The sequence below is a fragment of the Pogona vitticeps genome, chromosome 1, assembly GCF_051106095.1.
Source record: "Pogona vitticeps strain Pit_001003342236 chromosome 1, PviZW2.1, whole genome shotgun sequence".
Taxonomy (NCBI): domain Eukaryota; kingdom Metazoa; phylum Chordata; class Lepidosauria; order Squamata; family Agamidae; genus Pogona; species Pogona vitticeps.
In genome coordinates, this window is record NC_135783.1 from 8,712,111 (window position 1) to 8,729,038 (window position 16,928).

Genomic DNA, 16,928 nt, shown 5'->3' on the forward strand with positions numbered 1-16,928 from the left:
CCCTTTGTTTATAGAGTAGGTGACATATTTATTTCAGCCACTTCACTCCCCCTCTTCGCCTCTCACTGCTTTCCTGAAGTCTTTCAACAAGGATAACCGCCAAACTTTGGAAAGATAACGCTTGCCTTCTGTAAAAACTGCACTCCCCAAGATTTTGAATTCAGGAGCTACACTAGAGGAGTGGATATTTTCCTGTGCGTCCTCCTGGCTATTGTTGTCTGTTCATTCTGAGGACAGTCAGGCTGCTCCCCAACAGCAAGAAAGAAGAGTTATAGCCTCCAGAAGCAGCCACAGGATCTTGAATTTAGCATGTGAGGCAGAGGATAGGATGATGCAGCTACCATGACACAAGTCACTTTGGTCTGGAGTTGGGGCGATGGAGTCAGTCAGAAAAAGAGAATATGTAGCAGTTATTTCAGAGCTGAGAGAGAGCTACTCTGATGTAATAGACAAGAGTGTAATAGATCAGGTGTGTTCAAGATGGAGTCACGGTCAATTGGCCAGTGTGGTAGGGAGGCACATCACAAGCATCAGAGGAACCCACAAAGAAAAAGATTACATTCATTTATTTAAAATAATTTTTTTTTCTAAAGCCTTGGTCCTTTTTGGCGGGATTCAGACAATGTACAATAAATATTCTGACCATTAAAAAAGAAAGAGTTTTGGAGCAGATTGATTCTCTGTTGCCTTGTGTTCCCTTTTAAAGAGTCTTCTCTTCTCATGAGATGGCCAAAGTATTGGAGCCTCAGCTTTATTATTTGTCCTTCCAGGGAGCACTCACGATTGATTTCCTTCAGAATGGGTAGGTTTGTTCTCCTTGCAGTCCAGGGGACTCTCAAGAATCTCCTCCAGCACCCCAATTAAAAAATAATAATTCTTTGGCTGTCAGCTTTCATTATGGTCCAGCTCTCACCTCCATATATCACTACAGGAAAAACCATCGCTTTGACTATGTGGACCTTTGTCAGCAAGGTGATGTCTCTGCTTTTAAAGATGCTGTCGAGGTTTGTCATCACTTTCCTCCCAAGAAGCAGGCATCTTTTAATTTCGTGGCTGCTGTCACCATCTGCAGTGATCATGGAGCCCAAGAAAGTAAAATCTGTCACTGTCTCCATATCTTCCCCTTCTGTTTGCCAGGAGGTGATGGGACCAGTGGCCATTATCTTAGTTTTTTTGATGTTGAGCTTCAGACAATTTTTTTGCGCTCTCCTCTTTCACCCTCAATAAGAGGTTCTGTAATTCCTCCTCACTTTCTGCCATCAGAGTGTTATCATCTGCATATCTGAGGTTGTTGATATTTCTTCCTGCAATCTTAATTCCGTCTTGGAATTCCTCCAGTCCTTCCTTTCGTGTGATGTATTCTGCATATAAGTTAAATAAGCCAGGAAACAATATACAGCCTTGTCATACTCCTTTCCCAATTTTGAACCAATCAGTTGTTCCATATCCAGTTCTAAGTGTTGCTTCCTATCTCACATATAGATTTCTCAGGAGGTAGATAAGGTGGTCAGGCACTCCCATTTCAGGCACAGAGTCCATAGTCCAAGAAACAGTGATAAAAAGAAGGCACACATATTTATTAGTCTGTACTAACCAGTCGCCTTCTTTTTGAAGAGGAAACGAAGACCGTCTAATCGTGTGCCAGTCTGCTGTCCTTCGGCTTCTGGGTGGAGAAGCACGTTTCACATGGGTGCAGTGGATCCAAGCAGCAAGTCCTTCGATTTTATTGCAGGAGGGAGTGGTAAGAATGACTTGGAATGGGCCCTTCCACTTCTTGGCAAGCGGGGCATCCAAGAGAGACTTGGTATATACCCAATCTCCGGGTTCAAAGGGGTGGAGTGGCTGGTCGAGGGTCAGCAAATCCTTTTCCTGGAGCAGCTGTTGGTTGTCCTGTAAGAGTCGGGAGAGTCCAAGCAAATAGTTACGCAAATCTTCCCTCCCCCCACGCAATGGTGGTGCCATGTCATGTTTGCCAACGGAAGTAATGACAAAGGGTCTCCCATACATTGCTTCATAGGGACTGATGGCCAGTTTGCCCCGTGGAAGGATGTGGATACGCAGTAGTGCTTGGGGAAGCAGGTTGAACAACCCTAGCTTAGTTTCTTGTGACAATTTATGCTAATAGGATTTCAAAGTTTGGTTAAGGGCGTTCCATTTGCCCGGAGGACTGGGGGTGGTGGGAAGCATGATCTTTCAAATCAATATCTCGAAATGCAGAAACCCACTTCTTGACAACATCAGCAATAAAGTGGGGGCCGTTATCAGAGGACTGTCCATCTCGGGGGACCCCATGGTGGTGAATAATGTCATTGAACAAGACCCGAATGACCTCCTCAGGCCATCCTATCAAGGTATCAACAAAAATCAAACAGTATTTATAACCCTGGCTAGGGATCAGTTAAGTGAAATCAGCTTGCCACCAGGCACTGGGCAAGTGGCCTTTGGGTTGAGACCCTATTGGGCTCTCACGAATTTCGGTGTGAGGGTTATTTCTACAGCAAACTTTGCAAGCCGAGGCCACGTCATGTGCCAAGGAAGCAAGTCCAGGACCGGAAGCCCAGGGGCTGATCCTCATGTCAAGCATGACCTGAGGGCTAGCATGAGTCCACCTGTGAAGTTCCCACATGAAGTTCCAAGCAAGATGTTTTGGGAGGACTAGTTAGCCATCAGCGGTGTAAAACCATCCATTTTCTCCCTTAGTGCCCTTGTTCTCAAGGATTTTACATTTTTCCTTCTTTGTATATCATGGAAGGGTAGGCAAGTCAATTGCCGGGGCCGGAAGAACAGCCAAAGCTGATTCAGGTCCCAAGCCCCCCTCCGCTGTTTGCCTAGCAACCTCATCCGCTCACCTGTTTCCTTCCCGAACCCTCAAGTCTTCTTCCTTAAATGCTTGAATTCCTCTCCTTCCACTGTCCTCTACCCCCTATTCCTCCAAAGCTCCCCCAAAGGCACGCAACACTCCAAAGGCATAGTGGGGCTCTCTGTAGACATTAGATTTCTTACCGTGAGCCAACATTAAGGCTCGGGTCAAAACAACCAATTCAGCTTTTTGAGCTGAAGTATGCGGCGGCAAAGAGCATGCTTTAACCGTATCGGTGTCTGTGACCACTGCATACGCCGCTTTGCGGAGACCGTGTCTCACTATGCTACTGCCATCAACAAGAAATTTGAGATCGGGGAGGCTCAAAGGCGAGTCTTTAAGATGAGTTCTAAAATGTACTTTCATCTTTTCTCGGTATCATGATCACCCTTAGGTGATGAAGGACAAATCATCGGTTGAATGAGGGACTTCAGTGTGAGTATCAGATAAGTGAAGTGCGTTTGAGGCCTCTTGGTACCTGGTGTTTTTATGGTGATGATTTATAATAAAAGTTACATGCATAGTGTTTTAAATCCAGATCTGGTGTTCAGCCTCTTTTTATGAAAAGTTCCTGGGTGTCTCCTCTCTGCCGGATCAGAGTAATATCCCAAGCTTGGTAACTACTTGATCTCATTCATTTGTCAGGAACCCAGCCCGTAAGACTTGACCCTTATCTTTGTGACAATCTGCTCCAGAGGATACCATGGGTCAGACCTATTCGGTAAGGCTTCTCCTCAGAAGCAAGCACCCTCTCAGTAGACATTCTGGGGAAGAGCCCAGGGTTGAGGGTTCAAGTCCCACCCATCCCTATGCCTGCCACGAGAAAGAGCCAGTTTTGGACAAGCTACAGAGTCCCAGGGCATCCCCAGAAGAAAGGAATGGGAACATACCTCTGATCCTTCATCACCCTTATCAGGGATTGGTGTAGGGCAGAATCAATCTGACTGCACATAATTAAAGCACATGGTCACAGAAAGCCGGTTCTAGAAGAAGTGATCCCTCAAGTGCCAAAAAAAGGTCTAATCGTGAAAGCATGTTTCAAAAAAGGAGCATATGCATCATCAGGATTGTTTTTAGACTATAAATGATGGTTTCCTTTTCACGTTGAATTCCAGAGTCACAGCCAACAAAACAGATTGCAAAGTTGCTGGGGGAAGGGAATGGTGTAAGAGCAGGACCGATCAGTTCTCCGAATGGGAATATTCGCTCTGAGTTTTATTTCACACCCCTTTAGCCCAGGAAGAATCTGGCTGGATAGCTCAATAAATTAGCTATCTGGCTGCAGAGTCAGAAATGGGGAGTTAAATTTAATTCCCCGTTCCCACTGTAAACTAGAAAACCTGGAAGGGGTAGCTATAATTCAGAATTGACTTGATGGCAGAAAGTTATTGATGATTAACTGAGAAGAGGGTCAGACAGAAGAACCCACTAGCTTTGCTCTGTTCTCGAAGTGAAATCCATAATATACCTGAGTCGGTAGCCCGTTCGAGTCTTTCCCTATATCCTGGGCCAGGGAGCAGGACATCCGAGGGACGACAGCCACTTTGTCCATGCCACACATCCTTGTAAGTTGGGCTTCCCCTTTATCTCCAGATAGCCAAGCTTCTCCTAGTCTTTCGCACCCGAAAGTCTCTGGGTGAGGCAGGACTGTTTTCTTAAACTTGCCTGATCTTGCAGGATGAGGACGAGCCAAAACCTGGGGACATGATTGAATTTTCCCGGCCTGTTTACAAGCATTATGCCATCGCAGTTGACAAGGAACATGTTGTCCATCTGACAAGTAAGGGTTTCGCTATTTGAAATGGTGAGGAAGGCTGAGCAGGAAAGGAAACAGCCATGGGGGTGGCGGGTAGGGAGAATACATATAAATAAAGACTGGGTTTCTTCTTTCTTGAGGTGCGGAGACAAATGGTTCCTCCCAATATTCTTCATCTGTCAGTGGCCCCAAAGCGGTGGTGAAGCTTGAACGCCTTTCCAAAGTGGCAGGGATCTGCAAATACCGGATTAATAACAAGTATGATGAAAATTATAAGCCCAGGCCACTGAACAAGATTGTCCAAGATGCACTCTCCCTGGTTGGGCAGGAGATGGATTATAACCTGCTGAAGGAGAACTGTGAACATTTTGCCTCCAGCCTGCGCTACGGCATCCCGGAAAGTAAACAGGTTTGTAGATGTGGCTTAGGTACCTGGAGGTCTTTAGAAGCCAGGGGAGGGGATTGGGGCACCCTCACTCGATGTTTTGATAATAAACATCCCATTCAAAAGGCGGCCCCAGTTTCCATTCCTTGTGTCTCCTTGCGTCCATCTAGACCAGGTATTCTGACCCTGACTGGTTAGAGATGCTCTCCAGGAAGGCTTCTTGCTACCTTGCCATGAGAACCTGCAACCTTTCATCCTCCCGGCAGAAACTCTACAGCTGAACCACTCTTCCTGGCTGAGTGCACATCACTTAAACTCCATGCCATTTTCTAGAGGCAGAGGGGCAAAGCTAAGAGTGAAATTTGCCTGCGTCTGTCTGAATCTTGACTGCTGCCACCGTAAAAACTTGGAAAAGGGTTGGGTAGGGTGTACAAAACCAAAATCCATCAGATGTTCTACAATTCAGTGTCCACTGTATGCTTACATTCAACTGTTTCATATGCCTACCATTCAAATTCAGTTCACTTTGGCAAAAGGAAATTCTATCTCGGCTCTGCTTGGCATTCAAAGAAAAGGGCAATTGACTCACAGAATTGTAGAGCATTGTCTAGGGTTGTCTAGCTCAGCCTTCCACCAATATGATCAATAACCAGAAAGTCTTAAAATTGGACTGATATAAACGGCGTGAGTTTCTTCATCACTCAGAGATGCCTAGAATAACTGTGGATGTACTGGGTTGTGTAGGAACTAATTTTTATTAGACCTAGATATTGACTATTGTTCACGGCGTATTGGTATGGTGTTGTATTATTATATATTACAATTTTGTGGCTTAGCTTTCATTAAACTCAGGTTTTCTCATCTTTGAATTGCTGCCCCATTTGCTTGATCTTTGATACAGATCACTTTTGGAAACAGTTGCAAATCACATTGTTGTGGGTGCTAGATTTTGCAAATGCAGAATCAATGGCCTTTGGGTTTTACCGTGTTCCGTTCAGCGTCAGTCTCTTCTTTGGCGGGGGGAAGCAAAAGATATCAGAATGGGGACAGCCCACACTCCTTGCCCGTGTGAGTCAAATGTCTTTTTCTTTTCTTTTTTGGCAGGCTAAGGATGGCATAATTGCTGGATCAACTATCCTAGGTGTTCTTGGAACTATTAGTTTGGCAGGTATTCTTGCAGCATTGATCAGCAAGGCAGTTGAGAAAGAGGAACCTGTAGATGAGTAACTCCTGGATCAAAACGGAAGAAGCCTGCTGGCCGGATTCTGCCCAGGAGGATCCTGCTGGCCTGACATCCTGTTTTCTACCTTCCTGGGATTCTGGTGCCACTTTTCTGCTTTCCATGTATTTGACCATTTAGAATAAAATCTATGTGAACTCTTACTGGGAAGTTGGTTTTGTCTTTCTGAGTCGAGAACTAGTTTCCAGATCAAGAACCAGGATGGCCAGTTCAGGAGCCGACGTGAACGGCTCTCCGTGCATTCAAAAAAACTGAGTTTATGGGATGCTGAAAGGAAGTTGCGGAGAAAAAAGTGGTTCCAACATATTCAGGGGTGGATCTGGGTGATTCGTACTTTAATTCTGTGTCTCTCACTGGCCAAAGAGCCACGCTGAAGAGAGGATTCATTCCAGCCGGGACCTTTTGCATGACAGAATGAGCAAAGAAAGGCTGAGACGTGCTTGCCGGGACAACAAGGCTCTGGCCGACCATGGAAGATGAGGGAACCGGACGGAGAGGCTACCAGGCCGAAAACTGAGACTCAGTGTTGTGCTGGAGGGAATTCCCTCCCCCTGACTTATCGAATGACCCAAATGAGGAGAATAGATGTGCACTTCAGAGAAGCATGACCTGAACCTGGTGCTTGGTGGTTTTGATTTAGCTATTGGCCTATGGAACTTGGATAAGTTCATGTTTTTGAATCAAAATTTTAGATGGTTGTTCTGGGTTTTTCGGGCTCCTTGGCCGTGTTCTGAAGGTTGTTCTTCCTAATGTTTCGCCAGTCTCTGTGGCCGACATCTTCAGAGGACAGCACTCTGTGCTCTGTTGTAGTTGGCTTGGGAGTGGAGTATTTATGGCTGTGAGATGGGCTTTTGTCTTTTTCTGTAAATGGCTGATTAGTGTGTCTTGTTGTGGGTGCATTGTTGTGATAAGGAGGAGAGATTATCTGTCCCTGTGACTGATGGGGTGTCATTAGCTGGTCTTTTGTGTGTAGTGATCCCCGGTCCTTGTGGGTGGGTAGAGTTCATTGACCTTTTGCACGTAATATGTTTGATAGCTGGGAGCCAAGTTTTGTTGAGCTTCATACTTTCCTCTTTTTTGTTGAAACTGTGCTAGTGCTTGTGGATTTCAATGGCTTCCCTGTGCAGTCTGATGTAATGATTGCTGGTGTTGTCCAGTATTTCAGTATTTTGAAATAGAATTTCATGTCCAGTTTGTTTTAGAGCATGTTCAGCAACTGCAGATTTTCCCGGTTGTTTTAGTCTTCAGTGTCTCTCATGTTCTTTGATTCTGGTGTGGATGCTTCGTTTTGTGGTTCCAATATATACCTGGCCACAACTGCAAGGTATTCGGTATATTCCTGCGGTGGTGAGGGGGTCCCTTCTGTCCTTTGCTGACCGTAACATTTGTTGTATTTTTGTGATGGGCTTTCAAAAAATGGACCAGGGTGGACAGGCTCAAAATGAATCTGGAGAAGACTGAGATTTTGTTCCTGGGGAAGCCTTCTGAAATGTTGTGGTGGTAGTGGTGGTGGGAAATCGTCCCTAGACTGGATGGCACTGCCCTCCCATTTAGGGATCAAGTTCGTAATTTGGGCATCCTTCTGAAACGGGCTTTTTCCTGGGATTCCCAGATTGCAGCCATGTCCAGTTTTAATCCATTGAGGCTTAAAGCCCAACTCCATCTCTACCTAAATGAGGGTTCCCTCAGGACATTTCTTTAGGCACTGATCATCTCCTGGATTGACTAATCCAATGCTCTGTACGTGGGGCTTCCTTTGAGACTGACCTGGAGACTACAGCAGGTCCAGAACATGTGGCTGGTGTCAGCAAATTTGATCAAAGACTCGGGAGTATTAAACAGATAAACATCAAGGAAAAGAAATAGGAAGAGATCTGGAAGTGGAGAAATGGTATACCGTTTACATAGAATACATTCAGCTGGTTTGCTCCTCTAAGGATCTTTTTTTGGACAGCTGGACAAAAAGTTGTTTAAAAATGGGTCCTTCTCAAACATGGGGGCGATGGTGTGGGTCACTCTTCTTCATGAAGGTAAAGGTTCCCCTTGACATTTAGTCCAGTCGTGTCCGACTCTAGGGTGTAGTGCTCATCCCCGTTTCCAAGCCATAGAGCCAGCGTTTGTCCGTAGACAGTTTCTGTGGTCACATGGCCAGCATGACTAGGGAACGCCGTTTTACCTTCCCACTGAGATGGTTCCTATTTATCTACTTGCATTTGCATGCTTTCGAACTGCTAGGTTGGTAGGAGCTGGGACTAGCAACGGGAGCTCACTCCGTCGCGTGGATTCAATCTTACGACTGCTGGTCTTCTGACCTTGCAGCCCAGAGGCTTTTGCGGTGTAACCCACAGCGCCACCACGTCCCAGCTTCTTCATGAAACAGCACCTAATTTAATATAAAAATCTCAAATTTGTTCTGTCAAATTTATGATGTCTCTCATAATCTTCAGCTAGTACGGCCTCTGGGAGTTGTAAGATTTGAGAGATATAGGAGTTGTGGCCCCTCAGATGGTAAGAATTTGATCACATCACCCCAGCGCTGGCCAGCCTCCACTGGTTACCTGCTGTATCTCAGATCAGGTTCAAGTTCTGACACTCACGTATAAAACCCTTCACAGTTTGGGACCACATTTCCTGTCAGAGCGTCTTTTCCCAATGTCATCTGCCCAACCCACCAGATCTTCTCAAGCCAAGCTCCTCCATGTAGCCACCCCAAGAGAGGCCTGAAAGTCATCTACTAGAGGTAGAGCCTTTTCGGCGGTGGCACCTACATTATGGAATCAAGTCCTAGAGGAGAGATGCCAGGCTCCTTCCCTGTATTCATTGAGGAGGCGGTTAAAAACACTACTTTTCAGGGAGGCCTTTCATGTCAACCCTGGTTGAAGGCCTAGCCTCCAGTCTGCTCACTCCAAAAATTGGTTGCACCTTCGTTCGTTTTCAGATCATGTTTTTGCTGTTCATGATGTATTTAGTTCTGTGTAGTTCTGTTGCTTTAACTGTCTGTAAACTGCCCAGAATAGTGTTTTGACACTAATGGGGGCAGTATATAGATCAAAGTAATAAATAAATAGATGAACGAATAAACAAATGAATGAACAAATGAACCAACCAACCGATCAACCAAATTTTGTCAGCTGGGTATCATGCACTTACAACAATGTGCGATCATGAATTGCCAGGACAGTTTGTGTCTGTCTGTCTGTCTGTCTGTCTGTCTGTCTGTCTGTCTGTCTGTCTGCCTGCCTGCCTGTCTGTCTGTCTATTTATTTATTTATTTATTTATTTATTTATTTATTTGTCACCTTTCTCCTGAAGGATCCAAGGCGACTTACAGTATCAAAAGAACCAAAGTGAAACAATAAATTATTACTCTCTTTAAAAAGCATTAAACAAACACCGCATCAAAACTCATAATAAGGGCACGATTAAAAGCCCAAGTAAAAACGCAGGATAAATTCGGCCAAACTTGTTATTCGTAGCTGAAGGAGCGGCGGAAGGTTTCGTAAACCTGCCACACCCAGGCCAGAAAACAGAGGTTAGAGACCGTCCATAATTAGAACTGAAAGTGTGTTAATGTGGCAGAGAGGCAATTCAGGCAGTTTGAAGACTTCAAAGGCATCCTGTGCTCAAGTCCAGAGGGCCAATAACCCAGGAGAGTATGTTAATCTGCATAATCCCGGAGGTGAAAGAATCATATGCAATGACATTCAGACAATCTTGCATTTGTTAAAATTTCCTTCTTCCATTTACAAGGTATTCCGGCCTCAGTTGTTTTCAACGTGGCAAGTCATGTTTCAGAGAGAAGCAGTTAATTGTAGGCGCGGAATTTTACAGGTAAAGCTTGAAGTGATGGAGGCTGACCTATGGTCTGAACGCTCCCCTGTGAGAGTGTTTACATGACAACGTTAAAGCCTGCTGTCATGGGGTCCTGCGATTTGTGGTTTGGTGAGGAACCTAAGAATTTTTCCTAGAGAACTACTAGTTCAGTTGTTTAGGGCAGTGGTCCCCAACCTTGGGCCCCCAGATGTTCTTGGACTACAACTCCCAGAAGCCTTCACCACCGCCTCTGCTTGCCAGGATTTCTGGGAGTTGAAGTCCAAGAACAATCGGAGGCCCAAGGATGGGGACCACTGGTTTAGGGGAGCCCACGAAAGCTCTCAAGCAGAGGAGTACCTTCTTAAACAAGGGATCTGTTTGGAGGTTTTTGCAACCTCGCATGCTCCCTCCAGTGGATGTGGCTTATGAGTTGTCATGCTGATCCCAACTTAGGGTGAGTCTAGTGGGATTTTTGAGATACATGAGATGTTTCAGTCATGGTCTACCATAGCTATGACCAAGTGAGTTTTCATGATTGAGGAGGGATTTGAACCCAGGTCTCCTGGGTTGTAGTCCGACACTTGTGTCCATGACACCACGCTTGCACAGAGAACAGCATGGGCAATTTTATGTAAGTCAATGTCCTCATGTGGTCACTCTACTTCTGACTTGGTCCTTGGTGGGGCCGGCCACTGCCTTCATCCATTAGATTACTATATGTGACCCAGCGTTGACTGCAGGAAGGCCACAATACTTCCACAGTATCTAATTTACATGTGGCGAAAGGCATGGGATTCAGGCAATGTATTGTTTTAGGGTCCTTCATTCTCCACCCCTCCCAGGCCCCCTTTGCAATCCTTTCCATTCTGTTTGCTAACCAGCAATTGCACCTCCTTCCCTCCCACTTTAATACTCCCAGCTAATTATCCTGAAATAAATCTCTTTCAAGTCTGCATGCCAGCAGTTGTGGGATATGAGCTGCTCTTTCAGCTCCTGGCCGCCTGTCAGTCAAACGGGGCCTCAGCTGCAGTTCCAAATGATGAGTATTAGCCTCCCGCTGGGATGATTCTCCCAATCTCCCCACTTCCAACAGCATCTCCCAGGGCTTCACCACGCTTCTACCTGTTAGCCTAATCTGGGATTTTCTTTTGCTAACGCCGTTAGTTTGAAAAGAGGAAGAGGATTCCTAGGAGAAAGGCACTCCGTTAACCTCTTCCTAATTGCCATTCAAGGCTGAAAGAGTGTGGAAACAAAGATGGCGGATGGGTATCACCAGGAAGAATACTTGGGTCTCCAGTGCGGTTGGAGGCCTATTCTGAAGCTACACAAAGCGAGTATGATGATACCCCACACCACCTTTCTCCTTGTCTTGTCTCCTGTTCCCAATATTTGGGAATGTGAAGAAAAGACTGGCAGTGTCTATTCTATTACGGCAGCTGTCTTGTTGTAAAAAAGCATAATATATAAGGCAAGTGTGCCATGCTCTCCCTCCCTCTTGGTAGGCTATTTCTCTCCACAACTGGTTGTGTGCTTTCGTAACCATGGTGTAGCCAGATGCACTGAGAAATGGCCTGTTGGTGTGCCGAACCATATGTTTGAAGGAGGTTCAGAAACTTCAAGAGGTGCAAAACACAGCAGCCAGGCTGGTGTCAAGAGGAACGTCAAAGTATGACTACATTTCTTCTGTCTTGGTCCATTTGTACCGTCTGCCGGCATTCTTCCAGGCCAAATTCAAGGTTTTTATGTTGACATTAACAACCCTAAGGACCTTGCTACTTGTCCTAGTGCCTCTCCCTTTAGAAATACAAGTTCAGAGGAGGGTGACAAGGATGATCAGGGGCTGGAAACCAAACCTTACGACAGTGGTCCCCAACCTTGAGCCTCCAGATCTTCTTGGGCTTCATTTCCCAGAAATCCTGGCCATTAGAGGTGGTGGTGAAGGCTTCTGGGAGTTGTAGCCCAAGAACATCTGGAGGCCCAAGGTTGGGGACCATTGCCTTATGAGGAAAGGCTGAAAGAATTGGGCATGTTTAGCTTTGAGAAAAAAAGACTGAGGGACAATATGATAGCACTTTTCAAATACTTGAAAAGCTGTCATACAGAAGAAGGGCAAGATCTGTTTTCAATCATCCCAGAGTGCAGGGACACACAACAATGGGCTCAAGTTAAAGGAAGCCAGATTTCAGTTGAATATCGGGAAAATCTTCCTAACTGTTAGAGCAGTACGAACGTGGAACCAGTTACCTCGGGAGTTGGTGAGTGCTCCAACCCTGGAGGCAGTCAAGAAAAACTTAGATAAGCACCTGGCAGATCTGCTTTGATTGTATTCCTGAACTGAGCAGGGGGTTGGACTTGATGGTCTTCTGGTCCCCTTCCAACTTCACTTTTCTATGATTCTATGACCTCCCTTCTAATCTGCAGGGTTCGGAACAATAGCCACCCCGAGGGAAGCTGAGAAATCGATGACCCGGAACTGGGCTGGGAACAACATAAAGTAAGCTTACCGTTGACCTACTTTGGAACACCAAAATGGCTATAACTTCTTTGTTTTTTCATTCATGTATATAAAATGTAGAGGCATAATAGACCTTTAAGGGGAGAGCAAACCTGCCAAATTTAAGATGATATGAATGCAGGAATCCTTTTATTGGACCACTAAATAAATTTTGAAAAAAAGAACAAAACGCAAGCTTTCGATGATAATTCCTCTTCTTCAGGCAGTGCACAAAATTCTTGTGAGTCGTTCCAAATTATATGCTTTTACTAAAATCTCAAAGTCTCGTGGCTGGTGTGGGGCCAGGTTAAGCTTCTTAGATGGAAATGGCTGCAGTCTAGAAGAGGTCTGTGGGCAGAGAGTGTGGCTTCAAATCCCTTCCCAGTCAGTGTTCTGGAATTTATCACTCAGCTCTTTGAGGAAAGGGCAGCCTAGCCATCCCCCTCATTTCCCCTTTCTGCCTTCTTTTGAAACTCAAAGAATTTCTATTTGACTAGGGAAAACGACAGAACCCAGAAAAATGACCAGTCTCCATCAGAAATGAGATTATATATATATAAAATCTCAATTCTGATGGAGACTGATCATTTTTCTGGGTTCTCTCATTTTCCCTAGTTATATACAGTGGTGCCTCGCTTAGCGACGTTAATCCGTGCAGGAAAAAATGTCGCTAAGGGATTTCGTTACTAAGCGATTTTTAAAAGCCCATAGAAACGCATTAAAACTTGTTTAATGCGGTCCTATGGGCTCTAAAGCTAACCTTATGCAAAGATCCTCCATTGTGGTGGCCATTTTCGGTGCCTCTAAAGCGAGGCAACACAGCGGGCAGCCATTTTGTTTCCCGCAGTGATTTTGGAACCGCCAATCAGCTGGCCGAAAATGGGGGCTTTGCGATGATCGCTTCCCCGCGATCATCGCAAAGCGATTTTTCCCTATAGGGGCCATCGCTAAGCGATCGCTCTGGCAATGGCCAAAACCCCATCGCTAAGCGATTTCATTGCTCAACGGAGTGATCGCTAAGCGAGGCACCACTGTGTATGTGTGTATATATATATATATATATAATTTTTTTATATATAATTTTTTAAGTTAAACCCCCAGGAGCAGCTGATTTCAACCAAATGAAAGCCAAATCGAGTTTTACCTGGCAGATGCTTTCCTCATCACCCACTACTGCTTGTCTGGTGTTGACATTCCATGATGTTCAAGAACTCATGTTGGTGTTCAGTTGGTGCCCTGACCATCCATTCTGCGGCATCTTACACAGTTCAGGAAAAATCTGGAAAATGTCCCGTGGTTCCCAAAGCAGTAAAAATGCAGGAATCGGTGATCCCTTAACTGGTTAGTGCTAGGGGGTTTGAGTCCTGGGTACTTTTAAACTTTGAACCCAATTGGTGCCAGATCCAATTGGGTTCTGAACACAAAACGCTTGTAACTTTGCTTCGCTTCACTATGAAACAGGATCTGGCTGTTCTGCTTCAAGAAATTTAGATCTTTTATAAATTGGTCCCAATCAGGCCCAGTCAGTTTGGAATTAGGGATTCGTCAGAATGCAGCACACATCCTATCTGGTTGTTGTTGTTTAGTTGTTAAGTCGTGTCCGACTCTTCGTGACCCCATGGACCAGATCATGCCAGACCCTCTTGTCTTCCACTGCCTCCCGGAGTTGGGTTAAATTCATGTTGGTCGCTTCAGTGACACTGTCCAACCATCTCGTCCTCTGCTATCTGGTCTTCTTCTTTAAATAATTTCGTCTCTTGCATCTGCACCTATATATTACCGCACCTGGTTCTATGGAAATCACTGTCTCCTCCTCTCCTCCTTGATGGTGATGGCCTTCTAAGTCCAGAAACTCTGGCTGGGGCCTCAGTAGCTCCCTCAGCAGATGCCAAAGGCTGACAGCAGGTTTGCCTCTCTTGTTCCAACAACTGGAGGCAGCGACAGGCAGAATTTTGGCCAGCCCGAAAGAGAAGGGCCTAGAATTCTTCCACGCTCGCAAAACCTAGTAACAATAATGTTATTATTAGTACAATTTCAACACTCATTCCACAAGGGGTATACTCTGCGGACGGCGTGTGTGTGTGTGTCCTGCATAATTCCAAAAATAAATTTCTTTGGCCGCCTAATAGGGTTGGCGGCTGCCGGAGTGTGGTTTCGGATTAAGCTTTCCACCCCTGAAGCAAAATGTTTTTGGTTAGCTGTTTAATGTTCACTCATCAAGCAGCCGGCGCTGCCCTTGATTCCATTTTTCTTTTCCTTCCCCAAGTGCAGGGAGTTCCCCCTCCTCCCCTTTCAACCCAGAGTTAAGGAGGGGGGGGGAAAGAGAGAGAAATCCTCGGAAGTGATGTGCTGAATTAATTCCATTAACCGTCAAAGGTATTTTTTTTTTTGCATGCTGCCAAATTATATTTCCTTCATCTGTAAATCATTTTGCCATTACTTTTCCCAGCCGTTTGGCGAGTGACCTTTTAGGGTGTTCAACGACTGTTTTGTTTGTTTGTTTATTTATGACACACCGTTTAACTGCTCCGGGGCAAGGGCATCGTGGAAAGGCTGTGAAATGACTGTGGAGGGAGACTCGGGAGTATTAAACAGATAAACATCAATGAAAAGAAATAGGAAGAGATCTGGAAGTGGAGAAATGGTATACCGTTTACATAGAATACATTCAGCTGGTTTGCTCCTCTCAGGATCTTTTTTTGGACAACTGGGCAAAAAGTTGTTTGAAAAATGGGTCCTTCTCAAACATGGGGGCGATGGTGTGGGTCACTCTTCTTCATGAAGGTAAAGGTTCCCCTTGACATTTAGTCCAGTCGTGTCTGACTCTAGGGCGTGGTGCTCATCCCCGTTTCCAAGCCGTAGAGCCAGCGTTTGTCCGTAGATAGTTTCTGTGGTCACATGGCCAGTGTGACTAGGGAACAGCGTTTTACCTTCCCACTGAGGTGGTTCATATTTATCTACTTGCATTTGCATGCTTTCGAACTGCTAGGTTGGCAGGAGCTGGGACTAGCAACGGGAGCTCACTCCGTCGCGTGGATTCGATCTTACGACTGCTGGTCTTCTGACTTTGCAGCCCAGAGGCTTCTGCGGTTTAACCCGCAGCGCCACCACGTCCCAGCTTCTTCATGAGACAGCACCCTAATTTAATATAAAAATCTCAAATTTGTTCTGTCAAATTTATGATGTCTCTCATAATCTTCAGCTAGTACAGCCTCTGGGAGTTGTAAGATTTGAGAGATATAGGAGTTGTGGCTCCTTAAATGGTAAGAATTGTAGTGAGGATTCTGGGAGCAAAAATCCAAAAATATAACTTTTCCAAACTCTGCTGCTACCATGCTTTGTGGCACAACCTTCTTCTTGCTTCCTCTCCAGTTGCGGCGTTTCTTCTCTGCTCCTTCGAAGACCTTCCCATTGTAGTCCAACGGGAAAAATGCTTTTGTCTTCCCTGAGATGTGGCTTTATGACGATGCCACCCGAATGAGGACAGAAGTAGTGAAACAGCGTTTTCTTGTTTTCTAGAGAGATATGGAAGAAGCTTTGAAATCAATGGAAATCAGAGCAATCAGGAAAGGGTATCAGCCTCCAGAAGATGCCTCCTCCTCCTTCACCACCACTGTCATTGTCAGAGACAGCAGGCTGGCTTCCCTTCCGAGAGCAGAGCACTGCCTCTGATGATGGTAATGACCGCAGCGACCGGACCAGGTAGAGAGGTGGTGGGGGCAGTGGGAAGTGAGTCACTGGCCAGGTGCCCCCCCTGCACAACCCCCCCAAAAAATGAATCATGAGCCAGCCTGATTCATCAGTTTGTGCTCTAATCAGGTTGTTGAGAAGCCTAATAACAAATATGGATGCTTGTTTATAAGAAGGTAGCTTTTAGTAATGACTTATTGCTTTAGGATGACTATATACCCAGGATGTGCTTTTGATTGAGAATTTATTGGGGAAAATAAAGCAAGGTGAGAATATTTATCTTTTTCTGAAGCAAAGCAAGGAAGCCCAAAGTAGCATTGGAATCAAACCAAGACACTGAAGCATCAAATCTCATTTCATTTCTTTGCAGGTGATATATTTAGAGCAGCAGCTTACATTTCAGAGGATCCAGGGGTGACTGATAGCTGGGCAATAGTGCCTAGCTAATGCAGGATGCAGAGGAGTAGGGCAAGGAGTACCTTGAGGAGCTTTGTGGCACAGTGGTTAAACTGCAGTACTGCAGCTAAAACTCTGCTCACAAAATGGGTTCAATCCTAGGTAGCTGGCTCAAGTTTCACTCAGCCTTCCATCCTTCTGAGGTCAGTAAATTGAGTACCCAGCTTGCTGGGGACAATGTGTAGCCTGCATAATTAAATTGTAAACTACCGTGGGGCAGTATATGCACCGTGG

General features: G+C 45.4%; 1 protein-coding gene across 4 annotated transcripts; it reads left to right on the forward strand.

The window, feature by feature from the left end:
• Positions 1 to 1,568: 1,568 nt before the first annotated feature.
• LOC110086096 (phospholipase A and acyltransferase 3) lies at positions 1,569 to 6,384 on the forward strand. 4 transcript variants are annotated; one of them, XM_078382186.1, is made up of 7 exons: positions 1,570 to 1,741; positions 2,218 to 2,351; positions 3,255 to 3,295; positions 3,506 to 3,581; positions 4,538 to 4,640; positions 4,757 to 5,025; positions 6,106 to 6,384. In XM_078382186.1, exons 4-7 carry the CDS (start codon positions 3,564 to 3,566, stop codon positions 6,226 to 6,228), a joined length of 513 nt encoding a protein of 170 aa, XP_078238312.1. In that variant the 5' UTR covers positions 1,570 to 1,741; positions 2,218 to 2,351; positions 3,255 to 3,295; positions 3,506 to 3,563; the 3' UTR covers positions 6,229 to 6,384. The 4 variants fall into 4 exon arrangements, with proteins under 4 accessions (XP_072843128.1, XP_078238314.1, XP_072843136.1 ...); XM_072987027.2 differs by lacking the exon at positions 3,255 to 3,295 and having other exon boundaries at positions 1,569 to 1,741; XM_078382188.1 differs by lacking the exon at positions 2,218 to 2,351 and having other exon boundaries at positions 1,569 to 1,741.
• Positions 6,385 to 16,928: the final 10,544 nt, after the last annotated feature.